At 56.0% G+C, this 18,155-nt stretch overlaps 1 protein-coding gene across 3 annotated transcripts in view; it reads right to left on the reverse strand.

The window, feature by feature from the left end:
• ZC3H7B (zinc finger CCCH-type containing 7B) overlaps positions 1 to 18,155 on the reverse strand; it is a 53,997-nt gene that overhangs the window by 15,275 nt on the left and 20,567 nt on the right. For all 3 annotated transcript variants that reach the window (XM_030815470.1, XM_030815472.1, XM_030815471.1), the window contains 11 exons: positions 16,171 to 16,204; positions 15,850 to 16,047; positions 14,729 to 14,887; positions 12,008 to 12,088; positions 10,189 to 10,245; positions 6,950 to 6,992; positions 6,075 to 6,265; positions 5,119 to 5,440; positions 4,110 to 4,168; positions 2,627 to 2,726; positions 1,678 to 1,839 (listed from right to left, as the gene is read on the reverse strand). In XM_030815470.1, coding sequence (XP_030671330.1) covers positions 1,678 to 1,839; positions 2,627 to 2,726; positions 4,110 to 4,168; positions 5,119 to 5,440; positions 6,075 to 6,265; positions 6,950 to 6,992; positions 10,189 to 10,245; positions 12,008 to 12,088; positions 14,729 to 14,887; positions 15,850 to 16,047; positions 16,171 to 16,204 — 1,406 coding nt within the window. The remainder of the gene's footprint in view (positions 1 to 1,677; positions 1,840 to 2,626; positions 2,727 to 4,109; positions 4,169 to 5,118; positions 5,441 to 6,074; positions 6,266 to 6,949; positions 6,993 to 10,188; positions 10,246 to 12,007; positions 12,089 to 14,728; positions 14,888 to 15,849; positions 16,048 to 16,170; positions 16,205 to 18,155) is intronic.

Here is an 18,155-nt window from a genome sequence, read left to right on the forward strand (position 1 = left end):
GAAAATAACACTGCATGGTTAAGAGCATGTACTTTGGTGTCAGACAGAATTGGGCTAGGATTCCTCATTAGTCCCTGAGCCTCAGCTGTCTTTGCTATGAATGGAGGAGACTGGGTTGTTGGAATCAAGTGAGATAATACATAAAGCTGGCAGGGGCGCTGGGCACGGTGGCTCATGCCTGTAATCCTAGGACTTTGGGAGGCTGAGGCAGGAGAATTGCTTGAGGCAAGGAGTTCAAGACCAGGCTGGGCAAAAAATTAAGACCCTATCTCTACAAAAAAGTTAAAAATTACAGAATACGCTGGGTGTGGTGGCATGTGCCTGTAGTCTCAGCTACTCAAGAGGTTGAGGCAAGAAGATGGCTTAAGCCCAGGAGGTTGAAGCTACAGTAAGCTATAATAGCACCACTCACTCTAGCCTGGGCAACAGAGCAAGACCCTGTCTCATAAAACAAAAACAAACCAAAACAAAATTTCTGGGGGCTGGGCCATCTGGAGAGAGGAAAGGTGGCTCAGAACCTGGAGCTCTGCCGTTTCCTGGGGGTGGGACTTGTTTTTCTTTCTCCTCCTCCCACTCTAAGTCTGCCTTGTCCCATCTCTCTGCCAGGCTCTTGGCACACAAGGACAAACAGGCCACAGACCTGGAGGAGTGGGGCAGATCCCCGGGTGGGAGTGGGGGTGATTGCAAGGGGAAGCACCGCAGAGAAGGGCTTCCCAAATTCAGGCGGTGCTTGAAGGAGGAGCAGAGGGCGACCAGGCTCAAAGGGCACAGCATGTGTGATGGAATCAGGGAGGGTCAGTGCATTTGGGGAATGGTTAGGGCAGGGGGTGAGGGGGTGGATACGGGCACGTGTAGGCCTTGTTGCAGAATCTGGACTTCATCCCACTGGCCACGGGCAGTGGCTGATGGAGGCCTTCGACCCAAGAGTGACATGTCCTTAGACCAGCCTGGCTGCTGGGAGGACAAGGAGCAAGTTCAGGAGGCCTGGGCGGGCCGCTGCTAGGGGCCAGGTCGGGGAAGAGGCAGAGCCGTGGGTACACTCTCAAAGCCTCCATTTCCTCCTCCAGAGCTGTGAGGCTGCATGCTGGTGAAATGAAAGGGCTACACTGGGAAGGTCTTAACAATTCGTGACTATTCACACATCGCCGTACAGCGGGACCAAGGCGCTTGGCTGGGACCAGAAAGAAGCTAGTCAGGAACATGATGGATGTCCATTAAATACCAACCAGGCTGATGTGAGCCAGAAATGAGGACAGTGACAGACAGCTCAGGTGGATGGAGCCCTCACCATGCGCCAGTCCTAAATGCTTCATGTGGCTACTGGGTACACCGCCCCACAGCCCCTCAGGGCCCTGCAGTGGTAAGAGAAGCCAGCCCCCTACGAGTCATGTAGGCTCCTGACACTCCAGAGCACAGGCCAGTGAGGGGCTTGGTCTCTGGCTGAATGTCCCAAATGTGTCCCACCTGCCTCTGGAAGCTGCTCAGGGAAGAAGACGCTCATTCTGATGTGGAATTCATCCTGCACAGGCCCCAGGAGCCTAGGCCGTGGCTTTCTCCTCCCGTGCAGCTGTGAGGCCCATCCCTGTTCTGTCTACCTGTGATGGGGAGCAGAGCGGCGGCTGGGGGTGGAGGGGCTGGGCCCCAGCTGTGCTGCCTGCCCTGCTGCAGCCCACCCACCTTTGCACAGGTAGTAGGAGCCCACGAAGCTGGTCTTGGTGGGCCGGGGCCGGATCCGCTTCCAGGTCTGGTCCTCTGAGCTCCGGAGCCGGCCGAGCAGGATGTCCCGCTTGCACTTGTGCTCAAGGCCCTCACGGTAGGTGTAGTCGCCAGCCCGGGGGCCTATCGGCAGGGTGGACACACGATAATTCCGGAAGCAGAATTAAAGGGTGATGGCTGGCAGGCCCATGCGGTGGGTAGGAATCGGCCCTCTCCTTATACACCTACCTCCCCTCCCCTCTGAGGGCCTCCTGCCAGCTCCCACCACACCCTTCCTGGCTACTTGCTCCCTGGAGACCGGGGGACTGTGCTGGGGGAAGCCCCTCCAAGGAGCCCATTCTTGGCACCCATCCCCCCTCCTGTTTTTTTGAGACAGAGTCTCGCTCAGTCACCCAGGCTGGAGTGCAGTAGTGTGATCTCAACTCACTGCAACCTCCGCCTTCCGGGTTCAAGCAATCCTCCTGCCTCAGCCTCCCGAGTAGCTGGGACTATAGGCGAGCGCCACCAAGCCTGGCTACTTTTTGTATTTTTAGCAGAGACAGGATTTCAGCATGTTGGCCACGCTGATCTCAAACTCCTGACCTCAAGTGATCCGCCTGCCTCAGCCTCACAAAATGCTGGGATTACAGGTGTGAGCCACCGCATCCGGCCTACCCATCCCCTTTCTACCACCGCTCTCACTCTCTAGTGAGTCTGACCATGTTAGTGTTTCCCTAGAAAGAACTGTGAAGGTCCCTGGCAGGGACAGACCCCAAACTCCTGCCGCTTTCCTTTTCTGCCCCAGAGGGGCTTCTGATTTCTGGCACTTATCTCCAACTGAGACACTGGGATTCTTTTGATCTGGGATCCCATGTTTCTGGGATTCCCAGTTCTCTGGGCAGAGGGGTGGAGTCTGCAGGTGAAAGGTTACCTGTCTTGGGGTAGCAGAGCTGGCAGGCCTGCTTGAACTCGTGGGTGGCAGCCAAGGGGTTCTTGATGAGCAAGGCAGTGTTGGGCATGCAGGGCTCTGGCTGTGACAGGAGGAAGGAGGCCATTGTGGGCACTGGATGATGGCTGAGGCCACTGGGGCCAGCCAGGGCACCAGAAGTGGGGAGTGCTCTATGACCCCCCCATCCTACTCAAGAGCAAAACCACAGCCCAGGACCCTTCCTCTTCCTCCACCCTCCCAGCCAGGGGAGTTCTTTGTAACGTGGTCCAAGAGTCTAGAATATCAGGACCGCCTTGGGAAGCCCCCAGGCTAGTGGGTGACCTGGGTCTTGGCTCTGAGCCTTTCTTTGAAGGCAAGCTGAATGTGAAAGCACAGAAATGGGAGGGGCCTTGATTGCAGCCTGTGCTCATGCCCTCCCCCAATCCCCCAAGTCATCAGCAGACAGGGAGGAAGGCAAGACTCAGAGAGGTTAGGGAAATTCCCCAGGACCACACAGCTAGTGTAGGTCAGAGTGTAGCAACCTCATCAAATGCTCTTTTTTTTTTTGAGATGGAGTTCTGCTCTTGTTGCCCAGGCTGGAGTGCAATGGCATGCTCTTGGCTCACTGCAACCTCCACCTCCCGGGTTTAAGTGATTCTCCTGCCTCAGCCTCCTGAGTACCTGGGATTACAGGTGTCCGCCACTACACCCAGCTAATTTTTGTATTTTTAATAGAGACGGGGTTTCACCATGTTGGCCAGGCTGGTCTCGAACTCCTGACCTTGTGATCCTCACACCTCGGCCTCCCAAAGTGCTGGGATTATAGGCATGAGCCACCACGCCTGGCCCCTCATCAGATGCTCTTTTATTATTTATTTATTTTTTTGAGACGGAGTCTTGCTCTGTCGCCCAGGCTGGAATGCAGTGGCGCGATCTCGGCTCACTGCAAACTTCTCTGCCTCCCAGGTTCATGCCATTCTCCTGCCTCAGCCTCCTGAGTAGCTGGGACTACCGGCGCCCGCCTCCACGCCCAGCTAATTTTTTATATTTTTAGTAGAGACGGGGTTTCACTGTGTTAGCCAGGATGGTCTCGATCTCCTGACCTCGTGATCCGCCCGCCTCGGCCTCCCAAAGTGCTGGGATTACAAGCGTGAGCCACCGCGCCCGGCCCCAGATGCTCTTTTAAACTCGGGACCTGGCTGAGTCTGGAGACCACGGATGCTACTAACACTGGGGAAGTCACTTCACCCTCTGAGACTTGAATTCTTCCATCAGACAAGGGCAGTGGTGCCCTCTGTGTGCCCGCCCAGCACATAGCTTGGTGAGGAAGGGCACGAGGTGATCATCTTTGATCCATCCACTCTGGAAGTGCCCCGCCGTGGGGAATGCAGCACCTTACCCCATGCAGAGGGCTCATTCCCCAATTCTAGAACCGACAACCCCCAGCAGGGAGTGAGAGGCCTGGATCCCCACTCAAGTCACTCACCGAGGGGGCTGGTTTCTGAGCACCGCTAGGGGGACGGTGGTCCTGTGAGTTGGTCTCCTCTGGGCAGGGAGAAGACATAGGGGTCAGTGGCTCTGGCTCTGAGGCGTGAGGCGCCTTCCTAGGGCTTCCCCTTATGTATTGCTGACTCAGAGAAGCCCCCAGGCCACACATCCTCTCCTACTCCTGCTGAACCCCTGACTCTATCCTCTCCTCTCCACTCCCCTGGGGCAAAGATGCCTCCCAGCCTGAGTGTGCCCACTCTTTGCTTAAACTTGCCAGGGCTTCCCGCTGCCCCTAGGAGAAAGCCCAAGTTCCTTAGCTTGCTCCCAGGTCCTCGGAGACCAAGGCCCCCACCCCAGCTGCTCCGCTCATCAGCCAGCCCCGCGCCACGTCATGTCAGGCTAGTGCCCCTGCTTCCTCTGCCTGGCAGGTGAACTTTTCCTTCAAGACCCTGCCTAGTCACCACTTCCTCCAGGAAGCCTCCTTTGTCCGTGAGGCTGAGTGAAGTCCCCTCCGTGCCCCCACAGTCCCATTAAGCCCTCTCAGTCGAGTGCCCTGGGCTGTGTCCGACTGCCAAAAGCTAGCCCCACCAGGGCCTAGACAAGCCGACTTCCTCCCTGGGTCCCTGGCACCCAGCCCAGAGTGGTGCTGTGGGAGGCCATGACCTTGTGCCCCGCCCCCAGCCTCAGGATCATCCCATGGGATCTCACCAGCCTGGTGACCCAGGGTCCTGGGAGGCTGGGCAGGGAGCGCCAGACTGGGAGTCTAGAGGCCTGGACTGTCGCAGCTCTCCTCTGCTTGATCTTGAGCAAGACACCCACCCCTCAAGCCCAGCCCCACACTGTGCTGAGCACTGCAGAGACAGCAGCACACAGACATGGCCCGGGATTGCTAAGGAGTGATGGGGACAAACAGATCTGTAACTCAACTCCACTCTCCAGGGACCAAAGAGGCCACAGCACTGTGCAACCTGTCCAGGGAGGTTGAACGTGCCCACCCATGGCCTTACCCATGAAGGAGTCAGGTTTGTCCAGGGAGCCTCGTGTCGACCCAAAGCTGTCGAGTGCATCCAGCCGGGTCTCCGAGTACGGCAGCAGGTCCAGGGGGTCCAGGGTGGGGCCCGGGGGATCGAGGGCATCCAGCACAGAGGCAGCCAGCTTCTTGGAGGGGTCCATGACCAAGCCGAAGGAGGCGGGGGGCAGTGGGCTGGAGACAGGGATGGAGCCACCCACCACAGGTGGTAGCAGTGGGGTCCCGCCGGGGAACACGGGTATCAGCTGGGGCAACTCACTAGGCACGCCGCTGCCAGACAGGCCACCCTGGACCAGAGACTACGAGGCAGGGACAGAGGGAGGGGTCAGAGGAAAACAGGACTGCCCAGGCCTGGGCAGCATCAGGCACTTGGGGAAGCAAGGAGACCTGCACCCTGTCGCCTGGCTTCAGCCTGTCCCATGGGGGAGCAGGGCTCACTATGTTCCCTTCTGGCCAGACATTCTGCAGGTTCATTTCTTTTTCTTTTTTTTTTTTTTTGAGACGGAGTCTTGCTCCATTGCCCAGGCTGGAGTGCAGTGGTGTGATCTCAGCTCACTGCAACCTCCGCCTCCCAGGTTCAAGTGATTCTCCGGCCTCAGCCTCCTGAGGAGCTGAGACCACAGGCATGCGCCACCATGCCTGGATAATTTTTGTATTTTTAGTAGAGAGAGGGTTTCACCATGTTGGCCAGGCTGGTCTTGAATTCCTGACCTCAAGTAATCCGCCTGCCTTGGCCTCCCAAAGTATTGGGATTACAGGCGTGAGCCACCGCACCCAGTATGCAGCTTCATTTCTGTACCAAACAAGTCCCTACTGAGGCCTCCTCCTGAGACACATGACATGAGCACTGGGGCCTTCCCTCCACCCCTGGGACAATGGAGACACAGCGGGGAGAGGGGCTCAGGGGAGCACAAGGAGGGTGGTGTGGCTCACCAGCGAGTCCAGGAGGGTGTCCAGCTCTGGGCCAAAGACATCCCCGTCTGAGAAGTCATCCAGGCTCTCGGTGCTGGGGAGGGTCCTGCTGCTGTCCAGAGGGGCCAGCAGGTCCAGAACATGAGGGAACAGGGGCATCGTGGGCGTGGAAGGGAGGAAGGCCGGGGAGCCTCGAGGGTCCACGTAGCAGTCTGCGGATGGGGTGGGCAAGAGCCGAAGCGGAGCACTGCTTGGTGGGGGTGGAGGAGGCGTCCCGGGCCCCGTGATGCTCACCCTACACCTTCCCTTCTTCTTTCAGCTCTTGCCAGGAGCCCTGCTTTCCCCATCGGCTGATCCCACTGGCAGATGCTCAGGGGGTGGTCAAGGAAGGCCACAGCCCCAGAACAGGGAGGGGCCCTCAGTCTTATGATGTCAATCCTTGGCCCAGGCTCAATACCTGAATGTCCACCATTGCTGCCTCCTTCCTCTGGGGTAAGCAATGCCCTCTCCAGGGGACACTCTTAAAAGGCAACCTTTTCTGGAAGCCAATGAGGAAGAGGAGGGGAAAGGGCTTTGGAAGAGGTGGGGGTGTGCAGGCAGCCTGGAGTGAAGGCCATCGGACTGTTGCACCCAGCTACGAGGCAGCACCCCTCTCCGCCAGACTAGAGATGCCCTCCCCTCCCTGAGCGGGTCTGTGGCTCTCAACCCACTGTTTTCTCCCATGCCTCAGGTAGTACCAGGGTGGGGAACCCCTCGGAGGCCCTCCCATCTACAGGGCTGGGATGCGGAGGGGGCTCGACTCCCCTGACCTCTCGGGGACATCGGGAGTGGGGGGCTGAGTGCCCCCCAACCTGGGGCCCCAATTTCCACTTGTTTCCTCGTATCAGGGACATTACCTGTTTCGATGTCATCTATGGACCCCAATCCATTAGAAGTTCCCTGTGGGGAGAGGGCCACAGTGGCTCTGTGGCTGGGAAGGCCCCAATCCCGGCACCCAGGACCAGCCCCTCCCTATGTGACTACGCTGTTGACCCAGCACCGAGGAGCACTTAGAGTGCCAGGGGAGATTAAAGCCCTCATATGCGGCCAGGCGTGGTGACTCAGGCCTGTAATCCCAGCACTTGGGGAGGCCGAGGTGGGTGGATCACCTGAGGTCAGAAATTCAAGACCAGCGTGGCCAACATGGTGAAACCTCATCTCTACTAAAAATACAAAAATTAGTCGGGCATGGTGGCAGGAGCCTGTAACCCCAGCTACTTGGGAGGCTGAGGCAGGAGAATGGTTTGAACCCAGGAGGTGGAGATTGCAGTGAGCTGAGATCGTGCCACTGTACTCCAGCCTGGGCAACAGAGCAAGACTCCGCCTCAAAAAAAAAAAAAAAAAAGCCCTCGCACGTGCTGGGTCCTCACCTCTGTGGTGCCCAGCAAGGGGCTGGATGGGCCAGCAGGTGGGGGCATGGGCTCAGTGGATCCCCACAGCTGCCCCTCTAGGGAGGGGTGGTTGAGGGCAGGGAGGGAACCTCTGAGTCTTGGTTCCACCCACCACAGGGCAGGGTCCTCACCCTGGTGAAGGTGGCAAGGGTCTTAGCAAGCCCCCCACACAGCACCACAGATGGCTTGCAGTTCAAAGACAAAAGTGCCCCCTCTCTGAGTCCCCAGGCTCTCCTCTCCCACGGTAGCCCCAGGACCCCCAGGAAGCAGAGAAGGGCATACAGCCCAGGTGGGATCCCACTGCCTTCCTGCTGGAGGGAAGCTGGCCCTGAGCAGGCTGCACAGCCTGGGCAAAGTTCCCCATCCACTCTGGGCCTGCTTCACTCACTGCTGGGGAAGGCTATCAGGATGAAATGACTTGCTATGTGTGAAGAGCTTAGAATGGGGCCTGGCACACAAGATGTGCTTTGTGTTTCGGGTTTGTTTTTTTTTTGAGACAGAGTCTCACTCTGTTGCCCAAGCTGGAGTGCAGTGGCACAATCTTGGCTCACTGCAACCTCTACCTCCCGGGTTCAACCAATGCTCCTGCCTCAGCCTCCCGAGCAGCTGGAATTACAGGCACCTGTTACCATGCCTGATTAATTTTTTTGTACTTTTATTTTGTATTTTTATTTATTCTTTTTTTAGATGGAGTTTTGCTCTTGTTGCCCAGGCTGGAGTGCAATGGTGCGATCTTGGCTTATCGAAACCTCTGCCTCCCAGGTTCAAGCGATTCTCCTGCCTCAGCCTCCCGAGTAGCTGGGATTACAGGCATGTGCCACCATGCCTGGCTAATTTTTGTATTTTTAGTAGAGACGGAGTTTCTCCATGTTGGTCAGGCTGGTCTTGAATTCCTGACCTTAGGTGATCCACCCCCCTCAACCGCCCAAAGTGCTGGGATTACAGGCCTGAGCCACCACACCCAACTTTTTTTTTTTGAGATGCAGTCTCGCTTGGTCACCCAGGCTGGAGTGCAATGGTGTGATCTCAGCTCACTACAACCTCCGCCTCCCACATTCAAGTGATTCTCTAATCTCGGCCTCCTGAGTAGCTGGGATTACAGGCGCATGCCACCACGCCCAGCTAATTTTTAAATTTTTTTTTTTTTTTTGAGATGGAGTCTCACTCCGTAGCCCAGGCTGGAGTGCAGTGGCACGATCTCAGCTCACTGTAAGCTCCGCCTCCCGGGTTCATGACATTCTCCTGCCTCAGCCTCCTGAGTAGCTGGGACTACAGGCGCCTGCCACCACGCCTGGCTAATTTTTTGTGTTTTTTAGTAGAGACGGGGTTTCACCGTGTTAGCCAGGATGGTCTCTATATCCTGACCTCGTGATCCGCCCGCCTTGGCCTCCCAGAGTGCTGGGATTACAGGTGTGAGCCACCGCGCCCAGCCAATTTTTGAATTTTTTAGTAGAGATGGGGTTTCACTATGTTGGCCAGGCTGGTCTTTAACTCCCGAAATTAAGTGATCGCCCACCTTAGCCTCCCAAAGTGCTGGGATTACAGGCATGAGCCACCGTGCCTGACCTATAATTTCTGGTTATAAACCATGAGTGCTACAAAGGCAGATCACCACCTGCCGCCTTTGCGGGCTGGGAGGTCCCTGAGGGCAAGGATGCAGCTCTCTCAGGCCCAGGGCCAAGAGTGTTTTGTGGGCCTCCTTATGGAATGAATGAAAGAAAGTGCTGCAAAGCTCTGGAGGAGGGAGGCCTGCTGCTGCCTCGCTGTGTGACACTGGCCCCGTCCCCTCCCCACTCTGTGCCTCAGTTTCCCTTAATGTACAAGGTGGCAGGACCCCAGGCTCCATCAGTGCTCTTATAGCCCATCCCTCACTTCCCAGAAAGCCTCAAAGTCTACCTGAGCAGCTCCTGTGTGGTGAGTGGGGGGCAGGGGTCTCAGTCGTGTGCCAGGCCCTGCCTTACCCCCGCCCCGGGATGAGCCAGGCCTGACTGGGGTGCACAAGTGTCTTGGCCCTTGGGAGGAGTCCCTAACTCAGGACAGCACAGCAGCTATCCGCAGTGACTGCCCACTGCATTTCCTGCTGGGTCCTGTGTGCCAGGTTATCAAGCACTTTCCTCCCTTGTTCCCGTTGAGGGATGGTCCGCATTTCAGAATGCGGAAACTGAAGGACCTGCCCAAGGCTGCAGGGCCCAGTTGGGCTCTTCCTTGTCAGAGTCCTCAGTCTCGGCTGCCCCTCCCCAACAGAGTCACTGAGCCACGGAGAGCAGGATGGGTTTCAGTGGGGGCATGCCCTTGAGCTGGGTTTTGAAAAGCAAAGAGACAGAGAAAGGCAGGGTGGGGAAGAGGAAGACATTTGAGGCCCAGGGGCCTGAACCTGCAGAAAGGCTGGTGAGAAAAAAGGCGACACAGCAGGAAATGTGGGGCGGGAGGCAGAAGGAAGGCGCGTGGGACCAGGCTGCCCAGACTGTGTCCTGGCCAGGGTCCATGAGTGAGGCTGCCCCCGGCGGATCCCTGGCAATGACCACTCCCTGCCAACAGCAGCTATGGCCTGTCCCCACATCCTGCCCCCGTGGTCACGGGAGGTACCTCCTGGGGAGGCAGAGGCCCCTGGACCCACTGCCTGAGGTCATTTATACCCAGAGAGAGTGAATCCAAACCTCTCATAATGGATAAACTGAGACAGGTTGGTTCAGCCCCGATCCTACCTGATCTGCCACGCCAGCCGCAGTGCCGTTACTGAGCAGAGAAAAGGTTTCCAATTCCTGCCAGAGATTGGAGAGAGGTGGGCAGAGGTAAAGATTCTGAAAAGATGCTCAAGGTCCCCTTAGCCGGGGCAGCAAAGAGGCCCTGAGGCAGCTGGGGTCTGCAGTGCCCCCTGAGAGTCCCTGTCCCCAGGCCTGCCAGAAATCAACTGCTCTGTCTCTCTGGGTCAGATTCTGGGGTTTTCTTCCTCCAACCTTGACCTGGGCAGAGGACCTCCCTGCACACCTCTACTGTGTGTCAGGCACCATGCTAGGCACCATCTCAAACATTCTATTTTTTTATGTATTTGTTAATTTTTAAATTTTTTTCTGAGACAGAGTCTCACTTTGTCCCCTAGGGTGGATGTGATCTCGGCTCACTGCAGCCTTGACCTCTGGGATTCATGTGATCCTCCCACCTCAGCCTCCCAAGTAGCTGAGACTACAGGCATGCACCACCACACCAGGCTAATTTTTGTACTTTTTGTAGAGATATGGTTTCGCCATGTTGCCCAGGCTGGTCTTGAACTCCTGAGCTCAAGCAACCTGCCCACCTCGGCCTCCCAAAGTACTACGATTATAGGCATGAACCACTGCGCCTGGCCCATTCGCGCTCTCTCTTTTCTTTTTGAGGCGGAGTCTCGCTCTGTTGCCCAGGCTGGAGTGCAGTTGTGTGATCTCAGTTCACTGCAAGCTCCACCTCCCGGGTTCACACCATTCTCTTGCCTCAGCCTTCAGAGTAGCTGGGACTACAGGCGCTCGCTACCACGCCCCGCTCATTTTTTTGTATTTTTAGTAGAGATGGGGTTTCACCGTGTTAGCCAGGATGGTCTGGTCTTGATCTCCTGACCTCGTGATCCTCCCACCTCGGCCTCCCAAAGTGCTGGGATTACAGGCGTGAGCCACCGCGCCCAGCCTTTTGTTTTGTTTTGTTTTGTTTTTTTTGAGACAGAGTTTCGCTCTTGTTGCCCAGGCTGGTGTGCAATGGTGCGATCTCTGCTCACCGCAACCTCCGCCTCCCGGGTTCAGGTGATTCTCCTGCCTCAGCCTCCCGAGTAGCTGGGATTACAGGCATGTGCCACCACCCCCAGCTAATTTTTGTATTTTTAGTAGAGATGGGGTTTCTCCATGTTGATCAGGCTGGTCTCAAACTCCTGACCTCAGGTGATCTGCCCGCCTTGGCCTCCCAACGTGCTGGGATTACAGGCATGAGGCACTGCGCCCAGCCCATCCATTCTCTTTTTAATCCTCCCATGAGCCCTCTGGGGTGGGCATAAATTATCTCCATCTTCTGGATGAGGAAACCAAGGTAGAAAGAGATGAACTAACTTGCTCAAGGTCACAGCAGAGACTCAAGTCATGAGCTTTTCCATGTGCAGCCTCCTGGCCCTCGGCAGGTACCAAGTGAATCTATGTGGATCTGAACCAGCCAAACAGATACTGACATTTCAAATTTGCACCATATGGGTGTTGAAAACATAATGCTGAAGGACGCCAGTGTCAACTCAGGCCACCTCCAGGTGATTAAAGTCAGCCAGCACAGGGGAGGGAGTGGTTTTCAACAGTTGGAGTCTAAAGTGAGCTAGAAGCAGTGGCTGCTCTCTCCTTTTCCGAAAGGTTCCGGGGCTTTCAGCCAACAGACAAGGAAGATCACCTGCTGTCGCTCCCCTCTGTCCTAACCCAGCCCTGGCCACCCTCACCCACCTTCCCCACGGTGCTTGGTCCCTCCCTTCAGACCCCCTCACGTCCACACCGACCCTCCCAGGGTCCCGAGCCCACCTACCTGGGGCCTTTTATATGCCTTGCGAACTCGCAGCCCCAGTTTCTGGGCCAGCTCCTGACCAAGCTGCGTCACACTTTCATCCTGCAGAGGACAAGACACAGGGCGGTGAGTCAGTCTGCCCGGGCTCACAAAGCTGTGCTCCTGGACACCTGTGCAGCTCTACGGAGGGAGGTCATGGTCACCCCATGTTATAGATGAGAAAGTGAGGCCCCAGGAGGTGTCCCTGGCTTGTCCAAGTCACACAGCTAGTGAGTGGTGGCACCAGGACCACCATCCCATGCTTCTGTTTTTCGTTTTATTTGGGGGTAGAAAATGAATCATTTTGTTTTTAATATAATCTTTTTATTTCTAAAATTCAGCAAAAGTGACAATGTCACTGTAGAAGGGAAGAATGTTACAGGGACAGCAAGTGCTCCCTGGGTCTCCCCCTTCACCCTAGGCTTCTCCAGGAGGGAATCACACTCTGCTGGGCTGATGTGTTTCCTTAGGGCTCTTTTCTAGGAATGCATGCATGCAGACCTATAAAGAATGCTTACTTCTGGCTGGGCACAGTGGCTCATGCCTGTAATCTCTGCACTTTGGGAGGCAGAGGTGGGCGGATCACCTGAGGTCAGGAGTTCGAGACCAGCCTGGCCAACACGGTGAAACCCCATCTCTACTAAAAATAGAAAAATTAGCCAGGCATGGTGGCAGGTGCCTGTAATCCCAGCTACCTGGGAGGCTGAGGCAGGAGAATCGCTTGAACTCAGGAGGCAGTGGTTGCAGTGAGCCAAGATTGCGCCACTGCACTCTAGCCTGGACGACAGAGCAAGACCCTATCTAAAAAAAAAAAAAAAAAAAAGCTTAGTTTTGTTTTGTGGGGATTTGGGGATTGTCGCTTTCTTGTTTTTTTGAGATGGAGTCTTGCTCTGTTACCCAGGCTGGAGTGCAGTGGTGCGATCTCAGCTCACTACAGTCTTTGCCTCCTGGGTTCAAGAGATTCTCCTGCCTCAGCCTTCCGCGTAGCTGGGATTACAGGCATGTGTCACCATGCCCAGCTAATTTTTTTTTGTATTTTAGTAGAGACGGGATTTCACCATGTTGGCCAGGCTGGTCTTGAACTCCTGACCTCAAGTGATCCAGCCGCCTTGGCCTCCCAAAGTGTTGGGATTACAGGCATGAGCCACAGCGCCCAGCTGTCTCTTTCTTCTTTTGAACAGGAATGAGGTCACATTATATAGTTCTACAACTTGTTTCTATCACCAAACAATGTCCTGCAACCCCCAGCAAGTGACGATACATAGATGAGGCACAGGGTTGTAAGGCCCAAAGGAGACAGGGCGTAGAAAGCTTGTAACAGTGCCTGGACCACACTTAGTGATCACTAAACAGCAACCATCCTTCCTTCCCTTCCAAGGCTGTAATACAGAACATGCATTACGTGCCAAGCATGAGTGAGGGGCAAAAGATACCCCAGCGACAGGGCAGATGGGCCCAGGCCTCATGGAGATTCCAATCTAAAGGGGGAGATCAGTCAGTGAACAAAGAAACAGGTGGCTATAAACTGAAGTCCAGGCACAAAAGGGCAAGGAAAACACTGTGACATCTGTGCACGTGTCTACCTCCTACCTCACTGACAACCTCCTGAAGGCCAGGGCCTGGGTCGGAGTCATCTCTGGTCCCCAGTGCCCAGCATGGAGCAGGAGCTCGGTCAGTATTTGCCCAACAAAGACTGGGAAAAGACAGAGTTTCCTAAAGCAGAGCCAGGAGCCCTTAGTTACTTTCCCTGGCCATTTACTAACCCTAACTGGGTCCCGGCTCCTTTCTATCCCCTGTGGTGCGGATGAAAGCTGCTCTGTCCTCCTCATGAGTAAGTACCAGTGAGACCTAGGTGTGGATCTGTTGTGGACACTCTAAAATGCTATATGGGTCAGGGGACTATGGTCATAAAGAAAGGTTTTTTATTTTTTTTTAATAGACAAGCTCTTGCTTTGTCAAACTCAGGCTGAAGTGCAATGGCGCAAACACAGCTCACTGCAACCTCCACCTCCTGGGCTCAAGCGATCCTCCCACCTCAGCCTCCTGAGTAGCCGGGATCTCAGGTGCGTGCCATCATGCCCAGCTAATTTTTTTTTTAATTTTTTTCTTGAAATAGGGTCTTGCTATGTTGCTCAGGCTGGTTGCAAACTCCTGAGCTCAAGTGATCCTCCCACCTTGGCCTCCCACAGTGCTGGGATTACAGGCATGAGCCACCGTGTCTGGCCAAGAAAGGTTCTTAATTGTGAACTAAACAGAATTAGCGAAACAGGCGCACGCCACCATGCCCAGCTAAATTTTGTATTTTTAGTAGAGATAGGGTTTTGCCATGTTGGCCAGGCTGGTCTCAAACTCCTGACCTCAGGTGATCCGCCTGCCTCAGCCTCCCAAAGTGCTGAGATTACAGGTGTGAGCCACTGTGTCTGGCCTCATCATCTTTAAAATGAGAATAATCACAGTATCTGCCTCTTAGGGTTATTGCCAGTATTAGGTGAGTTAATACACACAATGCATCCTAGCAGTGCCTGGCACCCAGTCAGCGCTCAGAGAATGGGAGCTAGTGTTAACATCAGGATCTGCAAGTCCATGTCACAGGGGAGGAAGCTGAGACACAGAAGGATGTGGTGGCTGGGCCCAAGTGAGGGCCAGAAGGTTAGAAGCCTGGCCTCTGAGCAGGCACCGGCGTGGCTGCAGAGCCACACTCACGTGGGGCAGGGCGAGGGAACACCGGCTGCTGCACTCGTAGGCCTCCTTGTGGCGTCCCAGTTCATTGAGAGCGCGTGCCTTGCGGAACAACGCCCGGATACTCTCGCTGTCCAGGCCCAGCGCCTTCTCGCTGTCCTCCAGCGCCTTCTCATACAGGCCCTGCCGGAGAGGAGCAGGTGGTCACTGGTCAACACCTGTTACCCTCCCTCCCCCAGGCCTCCTGCCCCTGCCTAGGAAGGAACACCAGCTTCCCTTCCTGGCAGAGACGGAGGAGCTGAAGTCTTGGGTCAGGGACAGGGCTCGAGGTCAGGACAGGAGAGAAGGAAGCACTCTGGTGTCCAGCCTCTGATCAAGGGTATCTGTGTGTCTAGATGATGGGGCTGCAGTGGGCACGGGCAGGACACTGCAGGGAAGGGCCTGAAGATCTACAACCATGAGCCCGGTCACTCAAACACATCTATTTCCATCTCTGCCTTTGGTTCGGAACATGATGGGCTGAGAGTAACAGTGGCATCTCTAAGAGGCAGTGAGACCATGAAGGCAGCTCTGCTTGTACAAGGGTTAACCCTGAGGCACCCAGAAGCCATTTATCCAGAAGAGTTCGCTGGATGGCAGAGGTGTTACGGAGTCCTCTAGAGAGCCTGCAGCAGGGCCTCCCACAGGAGCTCATGAACCTGAGTCAGTGGGTGCACAGGACAGGGAAGAGGAGGAGGCTGCAGCTCTAAGGAGGAGAGGAGGGGGAGGAGGAAGGCACTGCAGTCCGCAAAGCAACAGTGAGGAGGCTGAGGCTATGGGAGGAACAGTGGGGCCAGGAGGGAGGAGCAGGAGAAGTCAGACTCCCACCAAGGCCCAGGGTCACCCCAAGATTCTAACTTACTTCATCTGGGGTAGGCTGAGGGCATCAGTATTATTTTTTTAAAAACTTTTTATTATGCATCTGTACTTTTAAAAGCTGTCCGGCTGAGCATGTTGTACAGTTGAGATTAAGAGCCACGAGAACAGACAATGAAATTCTGAAAGCAGGCTGGGAGGAGGTTGGCCCCGGTCTACAGGCTCACTGGGGTACGGGCCTGGCTCGACTGGGCATCCAGGGGAGGAGAGAAAGGAGGGTGCGGGCTCACCATGGTGAAGTAGCAGGCGGCCCTATTGACATGCAGCTTGCACAGCAGCTCCCGCGGCAGGGCCACCTGGTCAGAGGCAGCGTAGTCGGCCACGTTCAGCCCTTCCATGTACTGCACCAGAGCCTGCTTATAGTCCTTCTCCCGGAACAGATCATTGCCCTCAGCAAACAGATTCTGCACCAGCTTGAGCAGAAAGGCCTGTTGGGGGCAAGGTGTGTAGGGGGCTCATGACCTCTGGCCCCAGCTCTGGCACCCGGCCCAAGCCTCTCCCTTGCACATCTCCGCCCTTCACCTTTACTCAGCCTAGCAGCTGACACTCACCTCATATTCTTCTTGCTTTAGGGGTAGCGTCGACCTAGCAGGAAAAGAAAACACGAGGCCTGGGTGAGCCCAGCGGTCCCAGCTTCATGGAGGTCCAGAGCTACTCCTCCAACTCAGACCTCAACCATCACCTTGTGGACTAGGGTGAACAGACAGCGGTTTTCTTCCCCTAAATCATTACCATGCAGGCTTTCCAGTTCTGATGGAAGGACCTGCATGTTCCTTGGGGCCAGACAGCCAGGTTTTGCCAGGTACAGGTGTTGAGAAAGAGCAGACCGACCCCAGCCCCACCTCCAGCCTGGCCCCAGCTCCAGCCCCAGTTCCAGCCACAGCCCCAGCTCCAGCCCTAACCCAGCCAGCCCCAGCCCCAAGCCAGCCCTAGCCCAGCCCAGTTCCAGCTGTACCTCTGGCTCTGGATCCAGCCCCAGCCCCTACTGCTGAAAAAACGAGCCCTCTCCTAAAGGAAAGCAGGCATTCCAAGCCCTTTCTCAGTTACATGAGGGGAAGGAGGGAGGAGCCACAGGGCCTAGGAGGCCCCCAGGACTGGAAAAGAACAAGAAGAGGAAAATCAGACTCTGGCCAAGGCAGAGCGGGGGAAGGCTCCAGCTGCAGCTCAAGGCCAGGAGGAGAGGATGGTGCAGGGGCTGCTGTAGCAGGAGTGCCAGGGACAGGAGCGGGCAGGAAAAGGCAGGAAGTATGAGCGTTGTCAGGGAATTAACACCTAGAACAGGCCTTGGGAAGGACCACGCCCCATCAAACCAAATCCGAGACCACAGGCCCACAGACACTGAGGCACTGGGAGTCCACCTCAGGCCCCTCCCCTGTCCACTCCCACATAACACACGCCCCAGCCAATGCCAGGTCTTCACTGAGCCTGTCAGTCCTTCATGCTGGACTCAACAAATCATTCTAGGTGGGGTCTGGGCACCTGCTCCCTCCTGTGGCTAACGCTCCCTCAGTATGAAAGAGGGCATCAGCCCAGGAGAACTGAGGTTCGTCTCTCCGATGGGCTCAATGGCCAGGCTGGAAGGGAAGCTGGGCTTTGTCTCCCAGTCCCTCATTCCACAGAGGGAAAAACAGACACTCAGAGTGGCGCAGGGACTTGCCCAAGGCTGCTCGGCAGGAAGGCATCGGATGCAGGGCTGGGGAGATCTTTCCGTTGCCTGGAGATGCCGCCAGCACCTGGGCAGGAAAGAGCGGCCTAGGCTAGTGCGCGAGAGGTGAGTAGAGGCGCAATGCCGGGAGGGCTGTGTATGCACGTGCGTATGGAAGGTGTCCCCAGTTGTGACATCGGGGCTCACCAGCCCACCTCTCACTTGCCTCCCCACTGTCTGGGCCCCAGCCCTGCCCTCCCTCCCCATACTGCTGCACTGTCTATCCCCTCTGCTGCCCCCACCAAGGACCCCATCACTACCCTCCTGGCCTCCTGCCGCCAGCCTCCCCTCTTCCAGCATCGGCTCTACCTTTCATATGTCCTGCCTAGTCCTGAGACATTTTTTTTTTTTTTTTTTTTTTTTTTTTTTTTGAGACAGAGTCTCACTCTGTCGCCCAGGCTGGAGTGCAGTGGCCCAATCTCGGCTCACTGCAACCTCTGCCTCCCGGGTTCACGCCATTCTCCTGCCTCAGCCTCCCGCGTAGCTGGGTCTACAGGCGCCCACCACCACACCCGGCTAATTTTTTGTATTTTTAGTAGAGACGGGGTTTCACCGTGTTAGCCAGGATGTTCTCAATCTCCTGACCTCGTGATCCGCCCACCTTGGCCCCCCAAAGTGCTAGGATTACAGGCGTGAGCCACCGCGCCCGGCCGTAGACATCTTAAGGTCCTCCGCAAGCTGGGGCCAACCCACCTGTCCCAATTCACTTAGGACTTTCAGGGCGTGCTAAGCACATGAGGCACACATGCACCAACACAGCATAGGAGGAGTGGGGCAAAAATAGCGGGACTGATGTGAAAAGCAGTGAGTCCCACTGTGCTTCCTGCAAAG

Source organism: Nomascus leucogenys, chromosome 7b (genome assembly GCF_006542625.1).
Source record: "Nomascus leucogenys isolate Asia chromosome 7b, Asia_NLE_v1, whole genome shotgun sequence".
Taxonomy (NCBI): domain Eukaryota; kingdom Metazoa; phylum Chordata; class Mammalia; order Primates; family Hylobatidae; genus Nomascus; species Nomascus leucogenys.